Genomic DNA, 18,539 nt, shown 5'->3' with positions numbered 1-18,539 from the left:
TCTTCTCGATATAATAAAGTTGAGTTTGTCTGTGTGTGTGTGTGTGTGTGTGTGTGTGTGTGTGTGTGTATCTTTAATGCACACCCACGTGCAGGTTGGATTGGGCTGAACATTTGCATGGTGGTGGGTTCTGATCCGGGGAAGGAGGTTCTGATCCGGGGAAGGAGGTTCTGATCCGGGGAAGGTCACGGGCTGTTGTAAAGTCCTGGTTCTGATCCGGGGAAGGTCACGGGCTGTTGTAAAGTCCTGGTTCTGATCCGGGGAAGGTCACGGGCTGTTGTAAAGTCCTGGTTCTGATCCGGGGAAGGTCACGGGCTGTTGTAAAGTCCTGGAAAGCACCTCGAGACCATCACCATTTCTGGCCAAGAAAAGGCGCAGTTGTATTGCTTTGTGCCTACTTAACCCGGGCAATGCCGGGTACATTGCTAGTATACCATAAATCTGTTATGTGTTATTGTGCTTTTGGTGTTCGTCATTTATCATAATGTTCTATGGTTGATTGTTGATCAGTTAGATTTAGGCTCATTCTCTGTAAAGTCCTTTGAGACAGGCATGTGAAAAATGGCTATATAATTACGCTAACTCTTTCCCCGCCAGTTATTTTTAAATTGTCAACTGCTGCCAGCATTATTGATCATATTCACTAATCTTTCAAGACCCCCACTGAATATCAAAAGGAAGAACAGAGCTTTTTTTATACAGTACACATTTTTACCATTTTATTCTTGCTTCTTCTTTCCTTTTCTTTTTTAAGCGTCCAAAAGCTGAGAAAATTGCACTTTTGTTTCAGAGGCCTGCCAGGATTACCGCCAAGCACTGATTCACCAAACCTGCTTGCTTGCAGGCTACCAAATGTCTTCTGATGTTCCTTTGTAACTAAGATGCTTAGGGGAAATGTAATGTAATGCCTAATGGTGAAAGCATACATAATTTCATTTAGGAGATTGAGTGCAGTAATATAAGGAAAAAAAAATATGTATATATATATATATATATATATATATATATATATATATATATATATATATATATATATACAGAAATATAAATACTCAAGTAAAGTACACATACTCCCCCAAAAATACTTAAGTAATGTACTGTAACAAAGTATTATTACTTCATTACATTGATTGTGTGTGTGTGTGTGTGTGTCAGTGTGTGTGTGTGTGTGTGTGTGTGTGTGTGTCAGTGTGTGTGTGTCAGTGTGTGTGTGTGTGTGTGTGTGTGTGTGTGTGTCAGCGTGTTTGTCAGTGTGTCAGTGTCAGTGTGTGTGTGTGTGTGTGTGTGTGTGTGTGTGTCAGCGTGTTTGTCAGTGTGTCAGTGTCAGTGTGTGTGTGTGTGTGTGTGTGTGTGTGTGTGTGTGTGTCAGCGTGTTTGTCAGTGTGTCAGTGTGTGTGTGTGTGTGTGTGTGTGTGTGTGTGTGTGTGTGTCAGCGTGTTTGTCAGTGTGTCAGTGTGTGTGAGTGTGTGTGTGTGTGTGCTGGTTCTGACTCATCAGGAAGTTGAACTGAGGACAGTCTCTGTTAAAGGTCAGACAGGCTGTGACTCGTCAGACAGATTTAAAATGCCATTTGATCCAAATTTCAGGGATGGAGGATGAGGCAAGGCAAGGCACGTTTATTTGTATAGTGCTTTAATACACAGAGTCCAATTCAACATGCTTTACATAACATACAGGTATATCAAAGAAAAGAGCATTGAGAAGAAAAATACAAATTTAAAAAGATAAAATTCATGTCAAAGAACAAGCAAAATTCATTACATAAAAAAAATCAAATCCAAATCAAGTGATAATAGAATTTAAATGTTTTACCCTCCTAAATTAAATAATAATCAAGCTGCGTTACATCTTCGTATTGAGTAGCCACCATCACACTGGTGACACTGTCAATCTGTATACGATTAAGAGTGCCTTACTCCGTCGATCCATATACGATTAAGAGTGCCTTACACCGTCAATCTGTATACGATTAAGAGTGCCTTACACCGTCGATCTGTATACGATTAAGAGTGCCTTACTCCGTCAATCTGTATATGATTAAGAGTGCCTTACACCGTCAATCTGTATACGATTAAGAGTGCCTTACTCCGTCAATCTGTATACGATTAAGAGTGCCTTACTCCGTCAATCTGTATATGATTAAGAGTGCCTTACTCCGTCAATCTGTATACGATTAAGAGTGCCTTACTCCGTCAATCTGTATATGATTAAGAGTGCCTTACACCGTCAATCTGTAAATGATTAAGAGTGCCTTACACCGTCAATCTGTATATGATTAAGAGTGCCTTACACCGTCAATCTGTATATGATTAAGAGTGCCTTACACGTCAATCTGTATACGATTAAGAGTGCCTTACACCGTCGATCTGTATACGATTAAGAGTGCCTTACATGTCAATCTGTATACGATTAAGAGTGCCTTACTCCGTCGATCTGTATACGATTAAGAGTGCCTTACTCCGTCGATCTGTATACGATTAAGAGTGCCTTACTCCGTCAATCTGTATATGATTAAGAGTGCCTTACACCGTCAATCTGTATACGATTAAGAGTGTCTTACACGTCAATCTGTATACGATTAAGAGTGCCTTACTCCGTCAATCTGTATACGATTAAGAGTGCCTTACTCCGTCGATCCGTATACGATTAAGAGTGCCTTACACCGTCAATCTGTATATGATTAAGAGTGCCTTACACCGTCAATCTGTATACGATTAAGAGTGCCTTACACCGTCGATTAAGAGTGCCTTACACGTCAATCTGTATATGATTAAGAGTGCCTTACACGTCAATCTGTATATGATTAAGAGTGCCTTACACGTCAATCTGTATACGATTAAGAGTGCCTTACACCGTCAATCTGTAAATGATTAAGAGTGCTCTACACCGTCAATCTGTATACAGTATGATTAAGAGTGCCTTACACCGTCAATCTGTAAACGATTAAGAGTGCCTTAAACCGTCGATCTGTATACGATTAAGAGTGCCTTACACCGTCGATCTGTATATGATTAAGAGTGCTCTACACCGTCACTCTGTATACGATTAAGAGTGCTCTACACCGTCACTCTGTATACGATTAAGAGTGCTCTACACCGTCACTCTGTATACGATTAAGACTGCCTTACACCGTCACTCTGTATACGATTAAGAGTGCCTTACACCGTCACTCTGTATACGATTAAGAGTGCCTTACACCGTCACTCTGTATACGATTAAGAGTGCCTTACACCGTCACTCTGTATACGATTAAGAGTGCCTTACACCGTCACTCTGTATACGATTAAGAGTGCCTTACACCGTCGATCTGTATACGATTAAGAGTGCCTTGATTAAGAGTGCTCTACACCGTCACTCTGTATACGATTAAGAGTGCCTTACACCGTCACTCTGTATACGATTAAGAGTGCCTTACACCATCACTCTGTATACGATTAAGAGTGACTTACCACTCCAAAGATAATCACAACTAAAAATTATGTTTTATTTTATATTATAAATTTGGCACACACAGACACACAGACACACACACACACACACACACACACACACACACACACACACACACAGCGGATAGGACCTGTCAAATGTTCCCACAGAACAATACAGAGATCTGCTATAAAATTACAATTACAAACTTCAAGAAATCCTTCACGTCTTATTACAGATAACTTCAGAGTAAACTCCATCAATTCTTCCTTTCAAAAAGGAAAAACATTTCGATGAGATCATGAAGGATTCTTAGAAGGAGCATTCAATTCAAGCAATTCTTCAATTCTCAATACATAGGTTACCACCAATTGATGAATACTTTTATTTAAAAAAGAAGAGCGAAGAGAATAGAAAACAAAATTAGGCTACAATAGAATAAGGCAGAGTAGTCATGTCAGGGTAAAATAGCAAAGCTTCAAGTTTTGAATGAAAATTGGTCATAGTCGGTGCTTGTCTAATATCACCTGGGAGGTTATTCCAGGTCGATGTGTCATGATAACAAAACCCTGCTTCCATATAAGGACATGTTGTCACGACAACTCAAACAAAACATTCATTCATACCTAAGTAAACAGTACAGATGATCATCTCAGTTCATCGCACAATCTGGTGTGGGTGGGACTAAACCTCACCTGTCTCCTGTCAATCAAACAGTCTGGGCGGAGCTGGAATTTCCTTGATGCAGTTTGAGTTTCTCGTCTCTTCTCTGTCTGTGCTCAGCCATGGATATCGCTGCAGATGCTAGCTACCCAGAATATGGAAAAGCTTTAAGGAACTGCATATATCTATATCTATTAACTAGATATAGATATATCTAGTAACTAGATATATCTATATCTAGTTACTAGATATAGGTTGTTAGATCATATATGGAGGCAAAACAGACATTTATAGACAGTGTTTGATTATTACTTTAAGCAAATTACCATCTATCATCTGGACGTTCTCTTCCATTGTAACAATCTAGATGTAGTTAATTGAATGTCCAAATTTGTCATGTAAAGCAAAACGTTAGTTGAGCAAGTTCCTGCCCACTTGCTCAATTACTGACGTCTCCCTACGTCACCAAGTGTGTTTTAATGAGTCTGCGTCCTCAGGATTCAAGCAAAAATATTCATCTCTTGGAGGCAGATGGATGCTGTTCAAAACTTTTAACTTTTTTTAATTGAAGCAATAAAAACCAATGTGTTTTGGCTACATGCCTTCAGATACATAAAAGAAACAGTCGTACAATGGAGCTTCCCCCCTTCCTTTGTTATGTTGAAGGCATGCTGCTGAAACGTGTTGGCTTTTATTGCAGCAATATTCTTTTTTTAGAGCAGCCATGTGCCTCAAGCTGAAGCTATTTTTTTAAGCTGAAGATTTTTCCACCTTTCCCATCATGCACCTTGGTTTAAGGAAGTTGCACGCGTTTTAGGCCGATATGTTTTGTCCTCAGGCGAGAGTAAAAGTCGTTGGAAAATATTTTTTTCTTAGATAATACATCTGAATGCAAATATTGGGAACGGGTATGGTGCATGGATTTTTTTAATACATACAAATCGAAACTAAGCCGATGCTGTGCTCGGACCTCCAGGTGTCCACGCTGAGTACTGCGGAGGCGTCGCGGTCAGAGGTCGTTGGAGTGGCGGTCGTTGGAGTGGAGCTGAAGGAGCTGAGGAGAACCGCACTGAGCCTGCATGCGGAGCTGGAACAGAGTCGGGCTCTGGTGAGACCAACAACCCACAGTAACACAGTTCATGAAAAACAGTAAAGAGAAAATCCATAAATAACAACAAAACTGTAAACTGAAAAAAAACAACATCACAAAGGCATTGGAAGGAGTCAAATCTTATTCTGTCCCAGGCACCCACATTTCTCTGTCAACATATATCCGTATAATTTGTATATTATTTGCATCTCAAAAATAGTTTTTTTGTACTTCTTCTGTATGATGCATACTGTTTGATTTCTACATCTAAATAATTTCACATGAATTCACATGAAACACTCCATGAAATGAAATGCACATTCTTAAAAAAAAGAAAAAAAAGAAAACCTTCCCCTTCCCACTACTGTAATTTAAAAATATATACTAACTTGAAGGAAATTACCACAGTTCCAAATTAGCATTTTTTTAAAGAGTGGGGAAATCCATTATGATGCTGATGCACAGTCCTATTGTACAAATCAATTTAGAAGTCAGTTAAATTATTTAATCAGAATCAATCAAGAGTTAATTTTCATTTGGAAAACTTTTGTAATTTCTGAGAAGCACAATTACGTGGAAGACAACATGTATTGCAGCTCATAATTACAATCATAATATTCAAGACTCAAACACGAATTGCAGTATAGGATTCTCTGCCAATATCATGCAGAAAGAGAAACGGCAGTTGCAGTTACATGTACAACTTCTGACAACCTTCAGGAACAACAATTCAAGTGGAGCTTCATAGCCGTCCTGTGATGACCGAGTGGTTAAGGTGTTGGACTTGAAATCCAATGGCGTTTCCCAGTGCAGGTTCGAACCCTGCTCACAGTGCTAGACTTTCTGTGAATGAATCCGACAATGTCCAAGCTTCTGTTCTCTTATAGGGCAGGCTAACGAGCCTCTAATTAGCCGCAGTGCAGCGCCCGGGAAACAACTCCAGTTCTTTTGCCAGTTCCTTGGTCAGGGGCACTGGCAGGAGGATTAACCCTACATGTCTTTGATGCTGGGAGGAAACTGGAACACGGACACGGGGAGAACATACAAACTCCACACAGAAAGGACCTGGGATGGACTGGGGTTCGAACTCGGGACCTTCTTGCTGCGAGGCAACAATGCTAACCACTGAGCCACCGTGCCGTCCTATAATGTGGTGATGGTTGATCACTCTAAACCTCCTGCACACCTGCATTATGATGGACCTGCATCTCATTGTTTCTCTCTTTGATTCTGTTTAGGCTGCTTCAAAAAGACCAAAAAGACCCTCCTAAAGTAGTACGAATGATCAATTAATTGACATAATAGATGGAAGAGTTATGATGGCCGGACGGTTAATGTGCTGGATTTGAAATCCAAATGGTTTCCCGTGTAGGTTCAAACTCGGCTCACAGTGTTTTGTTGACCCCCATGGCCTCGTGGTGTCGATTAAACAGCTATGTGGGATTGCCTATAATGATAATATCTGTCAATATTACAATCTTTGGGACACATTTGAGTGAGCTGCTTGCTGCATGTTGTACTTCAGTGTATACTAGTGTCACACTGTGCAGGTAAACATGACGATGAAGTGAGAACAGTGTCGGTTCAGTCTGTCTCAGCAGCAGGTTCCATGTTCCCACTGGAGCGCCCAGGCTCAGAACAACCTCCTCCATACAGCTTCAGATCAAAACAACATGTAACTGTTACTCGTTGTGTTAAATGGCACGGGAAGCATCGGAGGAATTTCTTAATGAAAGCAAAGGTGTGGCTCTTTACAAGTTAATAATACCTTGACATAGACTTGCCGTGGTGAAAGATTTATGAGCTCCACAAATCCGTCAGGCCCTTGATAATACACTGACACTGTGACCTCAGACTCGGGGGAATATGATCATTTTCTACTAAACCAGTTCACTTGCACAGAAGACTTTTTGTTGTGCTTTGCCTTTACTACTATAGAGCGAGTGGTTTTCAGGGAAGGTGAAATGCTAAATATTACCAGTTGAGAATCAATCGTCCAAAGGTCTTTGTATGGTGAATAGAGGGGCAAAGTAACCGCCTACTTCCTGCTTCAGCGCTGTACCAGAGATTTTCATCCGCCATCTATTTTCCCATAGACATTTCGTAAAATGCTTATAAAAATAGTTGTACTTGTTCAAACCAAACGGTTCAGATATATTTAGAAACAGGAGAGACCACATAACATTTCACTCGGACCAAATGCATATTTGAAGAAAATATTTTTTCTATGTAGTTCTTTTTTAAATGTATGTAGTCTCTCTATCCACTGGTGCTGTCTGGGGAGTCTTCAACGCATGGTGTTGATCTACTGTCGAATTAAGAACTGAGGATTCAAGTCTTTTGTCAAAGTAACTGCTATTAGAACGGCCACTAATGCAACTGAGGGCTCCACATCAGATTTGAACAGAGCAGCCAACTAGCTACTGTAATCTAACCAGACAAATATGACTTAGTGGGTATGAATCGTACTCAGTGTCATCTTGAAATATGTGAATTTTGAATACATGCTTCCTCTTGGTGACACACGTCTGTCTGTCTGTCTGTCTGTCTGTCTGTCTGTCTGTCTGTCTGTCTGTCTGTCTGCCTGCCTGTCTGTCTGTCTGTCTGCCTGCCTGCCTGTCTGTCTGTCTGTCTGTCTGTCTGCCTGCCTGCCTGTCTGCCGGCCTGTCTGTCTGTCTGTCTGTCTGTCTGCCTGCCTGCCTGCCTGTCTGTCTGTCTGTCTGTCTGTCTGTCTGTCTGTCTGTCTGTCTGATTGTCTAGAATATGTTGTTGGAAAACAATGAGTTGGAGGTGAGAGAGGGCTTCAGTCTGGACCTGGCCGGTCTGCAGGAGAGAGCTGACAGTCTGGGGAGTGAACTGGAGTCGTTGCTGCAGGCTACGGCTCGACAGGCTACAGACTACCAGACCCTGCTGGACATCAAGACCAGGCTGGAGACAGAGATACAAAACTACAAGCGGCTGCTGGATGGAGAGAGCAATAGGTAAGAGGAAGAGCTTATACTGTAGCAGGGTAGCTAAACAAATCCAAAACATCACAGGTTCAATCCCCAAGTAACAACCACTGACAAAGTGTCCTTGAGCAAGACACTAAACACCTGTTCACTCATTGCAATTTGATTGGAACAAGCAAAAGAACACCGTTGAAGCATTCATATTTAATTTGTTGGAACGGCCATATCCAGGATGGCAATCGTAATCTAACCCTGCAACAGCTATGCCAAAAGTTGCCTCCCCGGCGAGATTTGCCTCTAGTCCCCACCATATTTTGGGGTGTTTTTACCAACAAAAGTGGGGGGACTGATGGGAATAGCGTGACCCTCCCTTGCGCTATGTCCTCCCGGTGAAACTTCTCATTGTCAAGTTGTCAAGAAGTGGCTGGCGACCGCACGTATCAGAGGAAGCATGTGCTAGTCTACAACTCTCCCTAGATCGGGAGAGTGGGTGGAGCAACGACCGGGACAACAGGGGAAATTGGCCAAGCACAATAGGGGTAAAATGGGTGGGGGGTGTCTGGGGTTAAAAACATTGATTGTATATTTTTCAGATGCATCACTACAGGTGTTTTAAAGGGCTTTGATTCAGTCCTATGTCCAGTAATGCATCACTCTATGAGAGACACTGCATGAAATAGGCCACACCTATCACGGGGGAAATTGCTCCATTCACTCCCCTACACCAGCGTCATTTCCCTTGAATTAAACATAGCTAAAAGCTGTTGTGTGGTGGGGCTGCGCAGACAACAAATGTAAAAAATCGGCAATTAAAGTTTTTTTGTACTCCTGAGCAAAACAAGTAAGCCATTGAGCATTTGCGAGAAGAAAATGTGGATTTAGCTGTCAAGGAAGTAAGTTGGAGTGTTCATCTTCGATATATATGATCTTTGTGTGCAACTACGTGACATATGAGAACGCCAGCGCGCCTGATGCCATCTGTCTGATGTTACACCAGCGTTATTTTCATTAATGTAAATATGCCTAAAAGCTCATGTCATAGTATTTCACTTCAGGCCACTGTGTGAGATCGTTTATCCAGCGTTGTTTGGGCAATGAAAAGGGACACTGCTCCAGGCCAACTGAGTTCATTTTCTCGATGTACTCTTCCCTCTCCATTGGAGGAAGTGTACTGAAATTATCTTTTGACATTATCTAAAAAGAAAACTGTCCAAATCCCTGTAAAACCCCGCAAAACTATTTCTATCTGACGAGAGTTCCTTCGTTTGCCCCGGTTAGCCGCGGTTGGTTTTGCTAGCTGCAGTCGTCAGGCAGTGGTTCCTTGTATTTTCCCCCGTCTTGGGCGTGGCTTCTGAATGATGACGCGTTTTGCAGTGTCTCTATACAAGTGTAAATCCTGATTTTTCTGCACCTTTGTACTTTGATCAGTAACCGTAGCTCTTTCCTGACATTCCTATTATCAACATTATGTGTCTCATCTCCGACAGGGGGTCAAGCTCCAGCTCCAGTGTCACGTCTTTCTGCAATACAACCGTGGATGCTGCTGCCTTCCAAAGCAAAGCCATGCTAGATAAAACCGTCCATGTTGAGAGAGGAAGTCTTGAGGCAGTTAGGGCAGTTCAAACACTCACTCAAGACTACACCAGCCCTGTAGGCCATGCAGCTGTAGTTAAGCCGCTGTCACAAACGCTGAAAACTAGAGAAGTTCATACCAAACAAACAGAGAGTGCATCACTGACATCCATGAATGCTAGAAGTCTGACTGGATCTTCTCTCACATCCAGTGCAAACCAGAGGCAGGTTGAGGTTGGAGACCGCGCTAGAACAAGCATAGGAACTCAGGGTGAGGTTGGGGGATACGCCACTAGAACAAGCATAGGAACTCAGGGTGAGGTTGGAGGATACGCCACTAGAACAAGCATAGGAACTCAGGGTGAGGTTGGAGGATACGCCACTAGAACAAGCATAGGAACTCAGGGTGAGGTTGGAGGATACGCCACTAGAACAAGCATAGGAACTCAGGGTGAGGTTGGAGGATACCCCACTAGAACAAGCATAGGAACTCTTCTCAACAGCACGGAGAGGGAATCCAAGACAGTCACTGCTATGGTTGACAAGCGGAGCAGCCCTTTGGAAGATAAAGTCCACACTAAATCAACTAATTTGAACAACACTGTGATTGTTGGCACTCAGATTAGCCAGCATGTGGATCAGGAAGTTGTTACCAAGGCTTCTAAACCAGAGAGAAATACTGTAATAGAAATAAGCAGGATAGCTGTTGACACACCAACTAGCAGGTACGCTGCTCTCCAGGCAGCTCAACCACAGATCAATGTAACGGGGAGGACCAGCACTTTTAGTAACACACAAACTACCAAGGAAACTGATATGCAGGCTACTAAAACAGTGATGAATACTGTAACAGAGATCAGCAAAACAGTTGTCGGCACACAGATCTCCAAGGAGAATGATGCGAAGGCTAATAAAGCAGAGATACATGTTGTAAGAGAGATGAGCAGCATAAGTCTTGGCAGAAAAACTGCTGCAGAGGTAGAGAAGATCAGCGCAACTCAAACGCGTAAACAGGTGGTATCTTTATGGGACACTCCAAGAGTCACCGAGACAGTTACCACAGTGTCCGCAGATATAACAGGAAAGACGTTTGAGAAGAGTGAGGCTAATGTAACTAAAATGACAGAAACAGGGAAACAAAGAGATGCTGATATCCATGTTGCAACTAAACCAGAGATCAATGTAACAGGGAGGACCAGCACTGTTATTAACACACAAACTACCAAGGAAACTGGTATGCAGGCTACTAAAACAGTGATGAATACTGTAACAGAGATCAGCAAAACAGTTGTCGGCACACAGATCTCCAAGGAGAATGATGCGAAGGCTAATAAAGCAGAGATACATGTTGTAAGAGAGATGAGCAGCATAAGTCCTGGCAGAAAAACTGCTGCAGAGGTAGAGAAGTTCAGCACAACTCAAACGCGTAAACAGGTGGTATCGTTATGGGACACTCCAAGAGTCACCGAGACAGTTACCACAGTGTCCGCAGATATAACAGGAAAGACGTTTGAGAAGAGTGAGGCTAATGTAACTAAAATGACAGAAACAGGGAAACAAAGAGATGCTGATATCCATGTTGAAAGTCAGGTTAGCATAGTTGGCGGGAAAGCTGCTGCTGTTGACCTGAACAAAATAACCAGCACATCTCATGCCGGGAAGAATACTGACAAGAGTGTAAAGAGGGAAGCAGTCAGCCATATCTCCAATATTGAACAGAGAATATTGACAGATTTAAATGCAGTGTCCCATATCCCCAAAGCTGGAAGCCAAATGACAGCAGTGCCCCATAGTCCCAGTACTGGTCTAAGTGTATCCACATCTATTGTCCATAAATCTGAACAGAGTGAGGGTGGAATCATCGGTAAGGTGACAAGTCACAAGACTCTTTTTGCAGACAGTGTAGTGACAAGAAGAGTCAATTTTAGGGACGAGGAGAAGGAAGAGAAGAAAGGAGTGAGAGAGGGGGGAGTAGCAAGGGAAGAGAGGGTACAAGGAAAGGCAGAAACGGTTACTGTTGAACGGGACAAAATCACCAGCTTAGCTCATACAGCCAATACCGGAAAGACTGAAAAGAGAACAGAAGCAGTCAGCCATATCCACACATCAATCTATAATTCTCTTAAATCCAGTGACAAGGGTGTCGAACATCAAAGTGCAGTGTCCCATAGTGGCAGTACTGGACTAAGCGCAGTGTCCCATAGTGGCAGTACTGGACTAAGCGCAGTGTCCCATAGTGCCAGTACTGGACTAAGCGCAGTGTCCCATAGTGGCAGTACTGGACTAAGCGCAGTGTCCAATAGTGCCAGTACTGGACTAAGCGCAGTGTCCCATAGTGCCAGTACTGGACTAAGTGCAGTGTCCCATAGTGGCAGTACTGGACTAAGCGCAGTGTCCCATAGTGCCAGTACTGGACTAAGCGCAGTGTCCCATAGTGGCAGTACTGGACTAAGCGTATCCACATCTAATGTCCATAAATCTGAACAGAGTGAGGGGAACATCTTCAGCGGGGTGACCCAGATAGAGGGACAAAGGCTTGAGCGGGGAGAAAAGGAGGAACAAGGAAAGACAGTAGTAAAGGGAGGAGACAAAACAGAGTTGAGAGAACAGCCAGCAGGTAGGCACACACTGTCGATAAAAGAAGAGTCTTTTTCATTTAGCAGAGACGACAAACAGACAGAAGAGAGAGCTGCCAAGGTCACCAGTCCAGCCAGAGATATGAGCAGTTTTGGATCAATCAGAGGTCATGCAGGAAGTGGAGTTGGTCTGAGCAGTACAAACATTGGCTCGGGACCAACCAGTCCAGGGAGCAGTCCTCGTGGCCCTGGCTTCCTCCGGAGCAGCAGTGTAGGATCTCAAGAGGAGGTAGGCCTAGTCAGTCCAGGCGGACGCTATCGTAGGAGCAGCTCAGGGAGCAAAGAGGATGTGCTCAGTTTTGGAGGTCTGTATAGAAGAAGAAGTGTAGGAGACAGAAGTCGAAGCCCAAGTCCAGGTCCGACGAGTCCAGGAGGGAGGTACAAAGACACTAGTAATGTGGACGGTGAAGGGGTCTTCAGTCCAGTTGGCAGTCCAGAGGGCAGGTACAGGAAGCTGTGCATGGGAGAAAGGGAGGAGGCTGTCATTAACAGTATGGGTAGTGGGGTGTGGGGACTTGCAACCAAGAGTGAAGGCATGACAGGAAACAGCTTGGTTGCCAGCACGACAGATGACAACAAAAGTAACCCTGCTACTGGAGGAATTACTTCTGGTGGTGCTAGTAATGCAGGAGGTAAAATAAGTGGTGTAGTTGACAGCAGAGGCTTAGGCGGTACCACGGCTGCTAGGAATATTGCCGCTAGCTTTGGAAGCGGTGGTGGAACATCTAGTAATATTTCAGCTAGCTCTGGTAGTGTGGCTCCTATCTCAGCAGGTGTGATCACTGGTAAAGGCTTAGTTGGTAGTACGGCTCCTATGAATATTGCCGCTAGCTCTGGATGGGGTGGTGGAGCATCTAGTAATATTTCAGCAAGCTCTGGTAGTGTGGCTCCTATCTCAGCAGGTGTGATCACTGGTAAAGGCTTAGTTGGTAGTACGGCTCCTATGAATATTGCCACTAGCTTTGGGAAATTTGGTGGTGGTGTTGCTGACGTTGGTGGAGCATCTGGTAATATTTCAGCTGGCTCTGGTAGTGTGGCTCCTTGCTCAGCAGGTGTGATCACTGGTAAAGGCTTAGGTGGTACTACGGCTGCTACGAATATTGCCGCTAGCTTTGGAAGCGGTGGTGGAACATCTAGTAATATTTCAGCCAGCTCTGGTAGTGTGACTTCTAACTCAGCAGGTGTGATCACTGGTAAAGCTGGTCACGCAGAAACTGCCACTGGGATACAAGGAAGAATCGGTGGAGGCAGTGTAGAGTGGATGGTTTATGGTAGCAGTCCTGGACGTGTGAGTGGCGTGACTAGCAGCTTAACCAGCACAGAAAGTGGAGACGCGGGAAACCAATCAATGGCCACGCAACAAACACTAAGCCCTGCTGGAGGAGGGAGGTTCACCAGCGGAGGAAGCGCGGAGTGGAGAGTTTATGGTGGAAGTAATGAGCGCCTGAGTAGTGCTGGCAGTGGCATCAGAGCGAGTAGTCCGCCAAGGAGTAGCAGTCTTGGAAGTGGGGGTCCAGGGAGCACCGGCAGTGGTGGCAAACTTAGTACTAGCCAAGGTGGTAGATTTAGTAGCTCAAGCGCGGGTGGTAAACGTAGTAGTAGTAGTCTAGGTAGTGGTGGTAAGTTAAGTAGCTCTGGCAGTGGCAGCAGGATCAGCGGTTCAGCCAGTAGCCCTAGAATAAGCAGTTCGGTTTACAGCGCGGCTAGCGGACGCAGGAGCACCGCAGGGAGTGGAGGACGGCCAGGCGGCACGTCTATCCCCGGAGGGAGGCTCAGCACCACCAGTGGTAGCAGCGGGCGGCTGAGCAGCGCTACAGTTAGCGCTGGAAGTGCAGGTAAACTCAGCAGTGGCGGCGGCACCGACAGAATAAGCACCTCAGCGGTGGGGAGGGTCAGCAGCTCCTCTGGTTCAGGAAGGACCAATAGCATGGGGGGGAGGGTGATTACTAGCAGTGATGGGCCAATCAGGACCACGGGCAGCGGTGCCGGAGCCAATACGGAGAGAATCAGTGTCTGCAAGATGGCGGCCCTGTCGATTTCAGCAGCGGGGAGGGAGAGAAACCAGGAGAGACAAGCTCTCAGGTCCCAACAGCAGCAGGCTGCAGGTAAGAGACTTCACATTCAACTTACATTCACATTAATAGTCGCTCATTTGAACAAAAACTTTAAAGTCTACACCCTGAATTGATGAACAAACAGAACTGAATCAAAATTTGACTTTCACTTAAATGAACAAAAGTTAATTCAACTATTGTCATCTGCAAGATTTGAAACAAGACTGATGTATTTCATAGGCATGGCATATTTTCAACTGGAAAGAACGAGCTAGTGAGTAGTAACGCTTTCATTGACCTGCTTGCTTAAAGGAGAATTCAGGTTTCTTTTACAACCTGGACCTTATTTCCAGCTTTAAATATCATTTTTAAGTCACCTTGAGAAGTTCGGTTTGATTAGCATCACCAGAAACGATAATCAGTTTTGATTGCCAGCAAAAAACGAGGAATATGGGGGATGTGAAATGATTGTATTTATGTCCTGTAAATAGCTTATTTTCCGACATGCAGTGGCTCATATCCTTATTATATCATAGAGAAAATTAGGAAATCCTCATTTTTAGCTGGCAATCAAAACAGATTATCGTTTCTGCTGATCCTAATCAAACCGAACTTCTCAGGGTGACTTAAAAATCACATTTAAAGCTGGAAATATGGTCCAGGTTGTAAAAAAAAACACTTAATTATCCTTTAAATAAACTATAATGAATAAAAGTGGATTTTTTTTTCAGGTAGCTGAGATTTATTGCCCCGTCATGACACTGATATTTACTGCAATGACCGCGTAGAGAATGTGGTGCTCTCTCCACCATGTTTCTCTCTCTGCTCTCGGCCTGCCTTCTTTGTGCATTCTTTTCCAAATGTTCTTACGCTAAAAAGTATAAAAGAAGTGTCACAGCTATTTCTAATAATAAGGTGAAGAGACGTGCAATTTGAAATTATATCCTGTAGCCTATTCTCACTTTTCTGCCTCCCAACTAACTTTTCTCTCTCTCTCTGTCTGTCTGTCTGTCTGTCTGTCTGTCTGTCTGTCTCTCTCTCTCTCTCTCTCTCAGCACACTGGCTGACCACAGGTCTGGAAGACACAGGCGAGGACAATGATGGCCTTGATGACCTCAATGACTAACGGGGGAACTGGTCGGCGACCCACGTTGTGCTTTCAGGACGTCATGTTCTGAGTACTAAGCAGTTATCTGAAGACAAACCAGAGAAAACAAAAAGCAGAATAAACATGGTATAATTCCAAACATGATACTACGGTATATTATATCTGAGGGGGGGGGGGGGGGGGATTACTAACAAATATCCAATGCTCAAAAATCTTAAAATACAACTCATGATATAATCTAAAATGTCTTGGAATCTAAAATGTCTTGGAAGTGAATAAATTATGATGTAATGTGTAACTTTAGCAATCTTTTTTAGTTACTTGAGTTACATTCTGACTGTGGCTGTTAATAATATTGTAACCATCCTCCATCCACCAAGCCAGGTTTCTATAGGCAGCGTATGCGATCAGCTGCTATGTGTTAGGGTGCATTCGTAAATCCAATCTGACGCTCTACGCTTAAATGAGAACGTGGCTGTTCGCTGTATCCCAACAGCGCTCCCAATTGACGAATGGTCGGAGTGGCTATTTACGAACGCACCCTTAGTCAATAACTTATAGTCTGAAACATCTTCTCTATGAAATGGTCTATGTACACCAGCTGCGTTACCGGCTCCGTGCAGCCGCCAGACGCATGCGGGATCCGACAAAAATAGAAGGTGTGTATTTTTTCCGTACCGCATGTATTGCCCATCTATTAAAATGGGCGAGAGGCTGTTCCGACAGTTTGACCAGATCCGCACAGAGCCGTACCGCATCTGGTGTACATTGAGTTTAACTCTGTCTTCACCAAGGTTTGTACACTTGATTCTGACCAATAAAGCTTGCAGATTATTTGATGTGAATTCTATCAATTGAGCAGCATCCCCCTGTGGCTGTATGATGCCACTCATCGTGTGAGACATACTGTGATTTGCACTCTGTTTTTGAACCTTTGAACTTTTTGTCGAACTTTTATGCATTTTTTGTTTTGTCCTAATCATACACTGTATTTTTTTGTGTGGTGTTTCCGATAATTGAGTGGTGTCTCCTCTAATCAAATATCACATAATTATATTATGTAAAATTCTCAAATTGTGTGGTATCGCTCTTTAATTACCAGCACATCTAAAGCTGGTTTGAGATTTGCTGTCTGCACTGCTTGACTGTTACCTGTTTTAATATATTCATTGTTGACTGTGAATACATCACATGAGTGTGTTTTTCCCGTGATAACACTGTGACATTGTGTGTTGTGCTCCCTCATTCTATGAGTTCATATTGTGTGGTGTTACCCTAAAAACCAGCAGCTTTGTTTGAGATTCGCTCTCTGTTCCTGACTCTGTTACTGAATATGTCCAATGAATGTTTTTTGTTTTTTTTACGGCATTTGAATCATTTTGTGCATTATTTCCTTGCAAAAATAAATCTCCCATAATCAGTGAATTCTCAACAAGAGTGGCTCCTGACATTTTCTAACACTGTTTGATGGTTTATATCTTTATATACACCGTTGGGGTTTGTCTCTCAGCCATTTCTCATCTTATTGTCTGGCTGGAACCCAGCCTTGATCTGCTTTGTATATTTCTATTCTCACAAATAAAGCTGATATAAGCCTGATAAGCGAGACGCTCCTTCTTTCTGTAGTCCAGGTCAGATCTGGTGTTTGTAGTCCAGGTCAGATCTGGTGTTTGTAGTCCAGGTCAGATCTGGTGTTTGATCTGGTGCAAAAAAGACTCAGAACATGGAAATAAACAGGAGTGGGTAATTGGTTGGTAAATAATAGATGTATTCAAATAAATAATATGTAACTTTATATGGAATTGTAAATAATTAATTCAAACAGTTGCAGTTGTCGGCCTGTGAGGTGCCAACAACCTTTCCTGTGTTCAAACAGGAAGGAGGCTGGTTAGGGCAATTTAAGATTTTTATTATTTTTTTTACAAAGAAAATGACAAATTATGTCAGACAATCAATAACACAGCACCATACAAGAGACAGAAGATGTAATGAGGCAGTGATGTCACTTAACTGCTGAGCCAATCAGACCACTGGATGGCAGTAGAGTCACACTGATCAGATATAGAAGGATATAGTAGATAGATAGATGATAGATAGATAGATGATAGATATGTAGACAGACAGACAGACAGACAGACAGACAGACAGACAGACAGACAGACAGTCAGATATATTTTAGTTATCAACTGAGTTACTTTACATAAGAGAAACGGTGGAAAGGGCCTTTGTTGGTTGGCCCTATGTTGTTCAATGACAGAACTGAGCTGCTCCACTGACTGCACTGTGTGTGTGTGGCTGTGTGGACATTAAACTGAAATGAATTGAGAGTAGAGAAAATCAGGAACGATGATCAATACTTTAAATCACAAGAAAAAGGCACTGATCAGAAAGATAACACACACGATCATGAATTTGTACATTAGTCATGTTAGTTTCACCTCCCATAAATCATCTTGTGGAATCCTAACCTCTGCTGCAGTGAAGCCCCAGGACTCACCTACAGCAGGTAGAGCTCAGAATTGTTGAACATCTTGTTGAACATCTCGTTCCAGATTCCAATAATATTGTATTATGATTTAAAATGACAAGTCATGTCATTATCTGTCAGTTAGTCATAGCATCACTTACAGGGCCTCCTATCTTCAAAGTGGAAACATATTTGATATTATCTATTATATTGTCTATTTCTGTCCTTTATAGCTCTACAAAGTCATTTGCTCTTCGTCACTCCCAGATTGAATACCCACATCTGGGTATTCACCCGAGTATCTGGACGTGGAAGGCAGCTCTGTTCACCCAGTGTTTTAATCCAAGGGAGAATTTTCTGTTTCTTATATGATTGCTCCTTCCCCCTTTTATATTGGCTTCTCATATTTTTACTACTGTCTTTCTATTTGATCTATTCATGTTATTGTGTGCTGTATATGATCATGATGTAAGTCGCTTTGGATAAAGGCGTCTGCTAAATACCAATAAAGTAAAAGTAAAAAGAGTTCATCTGCCCATCATGTAGCAATGAGATATTGAGGCGGGTGA

General features: G+C 43.0%; 1 protein-coding gene across 1 annotated transcript in view; it reads left to right on the top strand.

Moving 5' to 3' along the window:
* Positions 1-16,923, top strand: part of LOC310788198 (uncharacterized protein) — a 29,969-nt gene extending 13,046 nt beyond the window's left edge. The window contains exons 6-9 of the mRNA XM_083649733.1: positions 5,069-5,200; positions 7,943-8,163; positions 9,621-14,446; positions 15,451-16,923. Coding sequence (XP_083505859.1) covers positions 5,069-5,200; positions 7,943-8,163; positions 9,621-14,446; positions 15,451-15,521 — 5,250 coding nt within the window. The 3' untranslated portion in view covers positions 15,522-16,923. The remainder of the gene's footprint in view (positions 1-5,068; positions 5,201-7,942; positions 8,164-9,620; positions 14,447-15,450) is intronic.
* Positions 16,924-18,539: the final 1,616 nt, after the last annotated feature.

Source organism: Poromitra crassiceps (assembly GCF_964638095.1).
Source record: "Poromitra crassiceps genome assembly, chromosome: 13".
In the NCBI taxonomy this organism is placed as follows: Eukaryota; Metazoa; Chordata; class Actinopteri; order Beryciformes; family Melamphaidae; genus Poromitra; species Poromitra crassiceps.
Note: the sequence above shows the minus strand (reverse complement) of the source record. Positions and strands in the feature narration are given on the sequence as shown.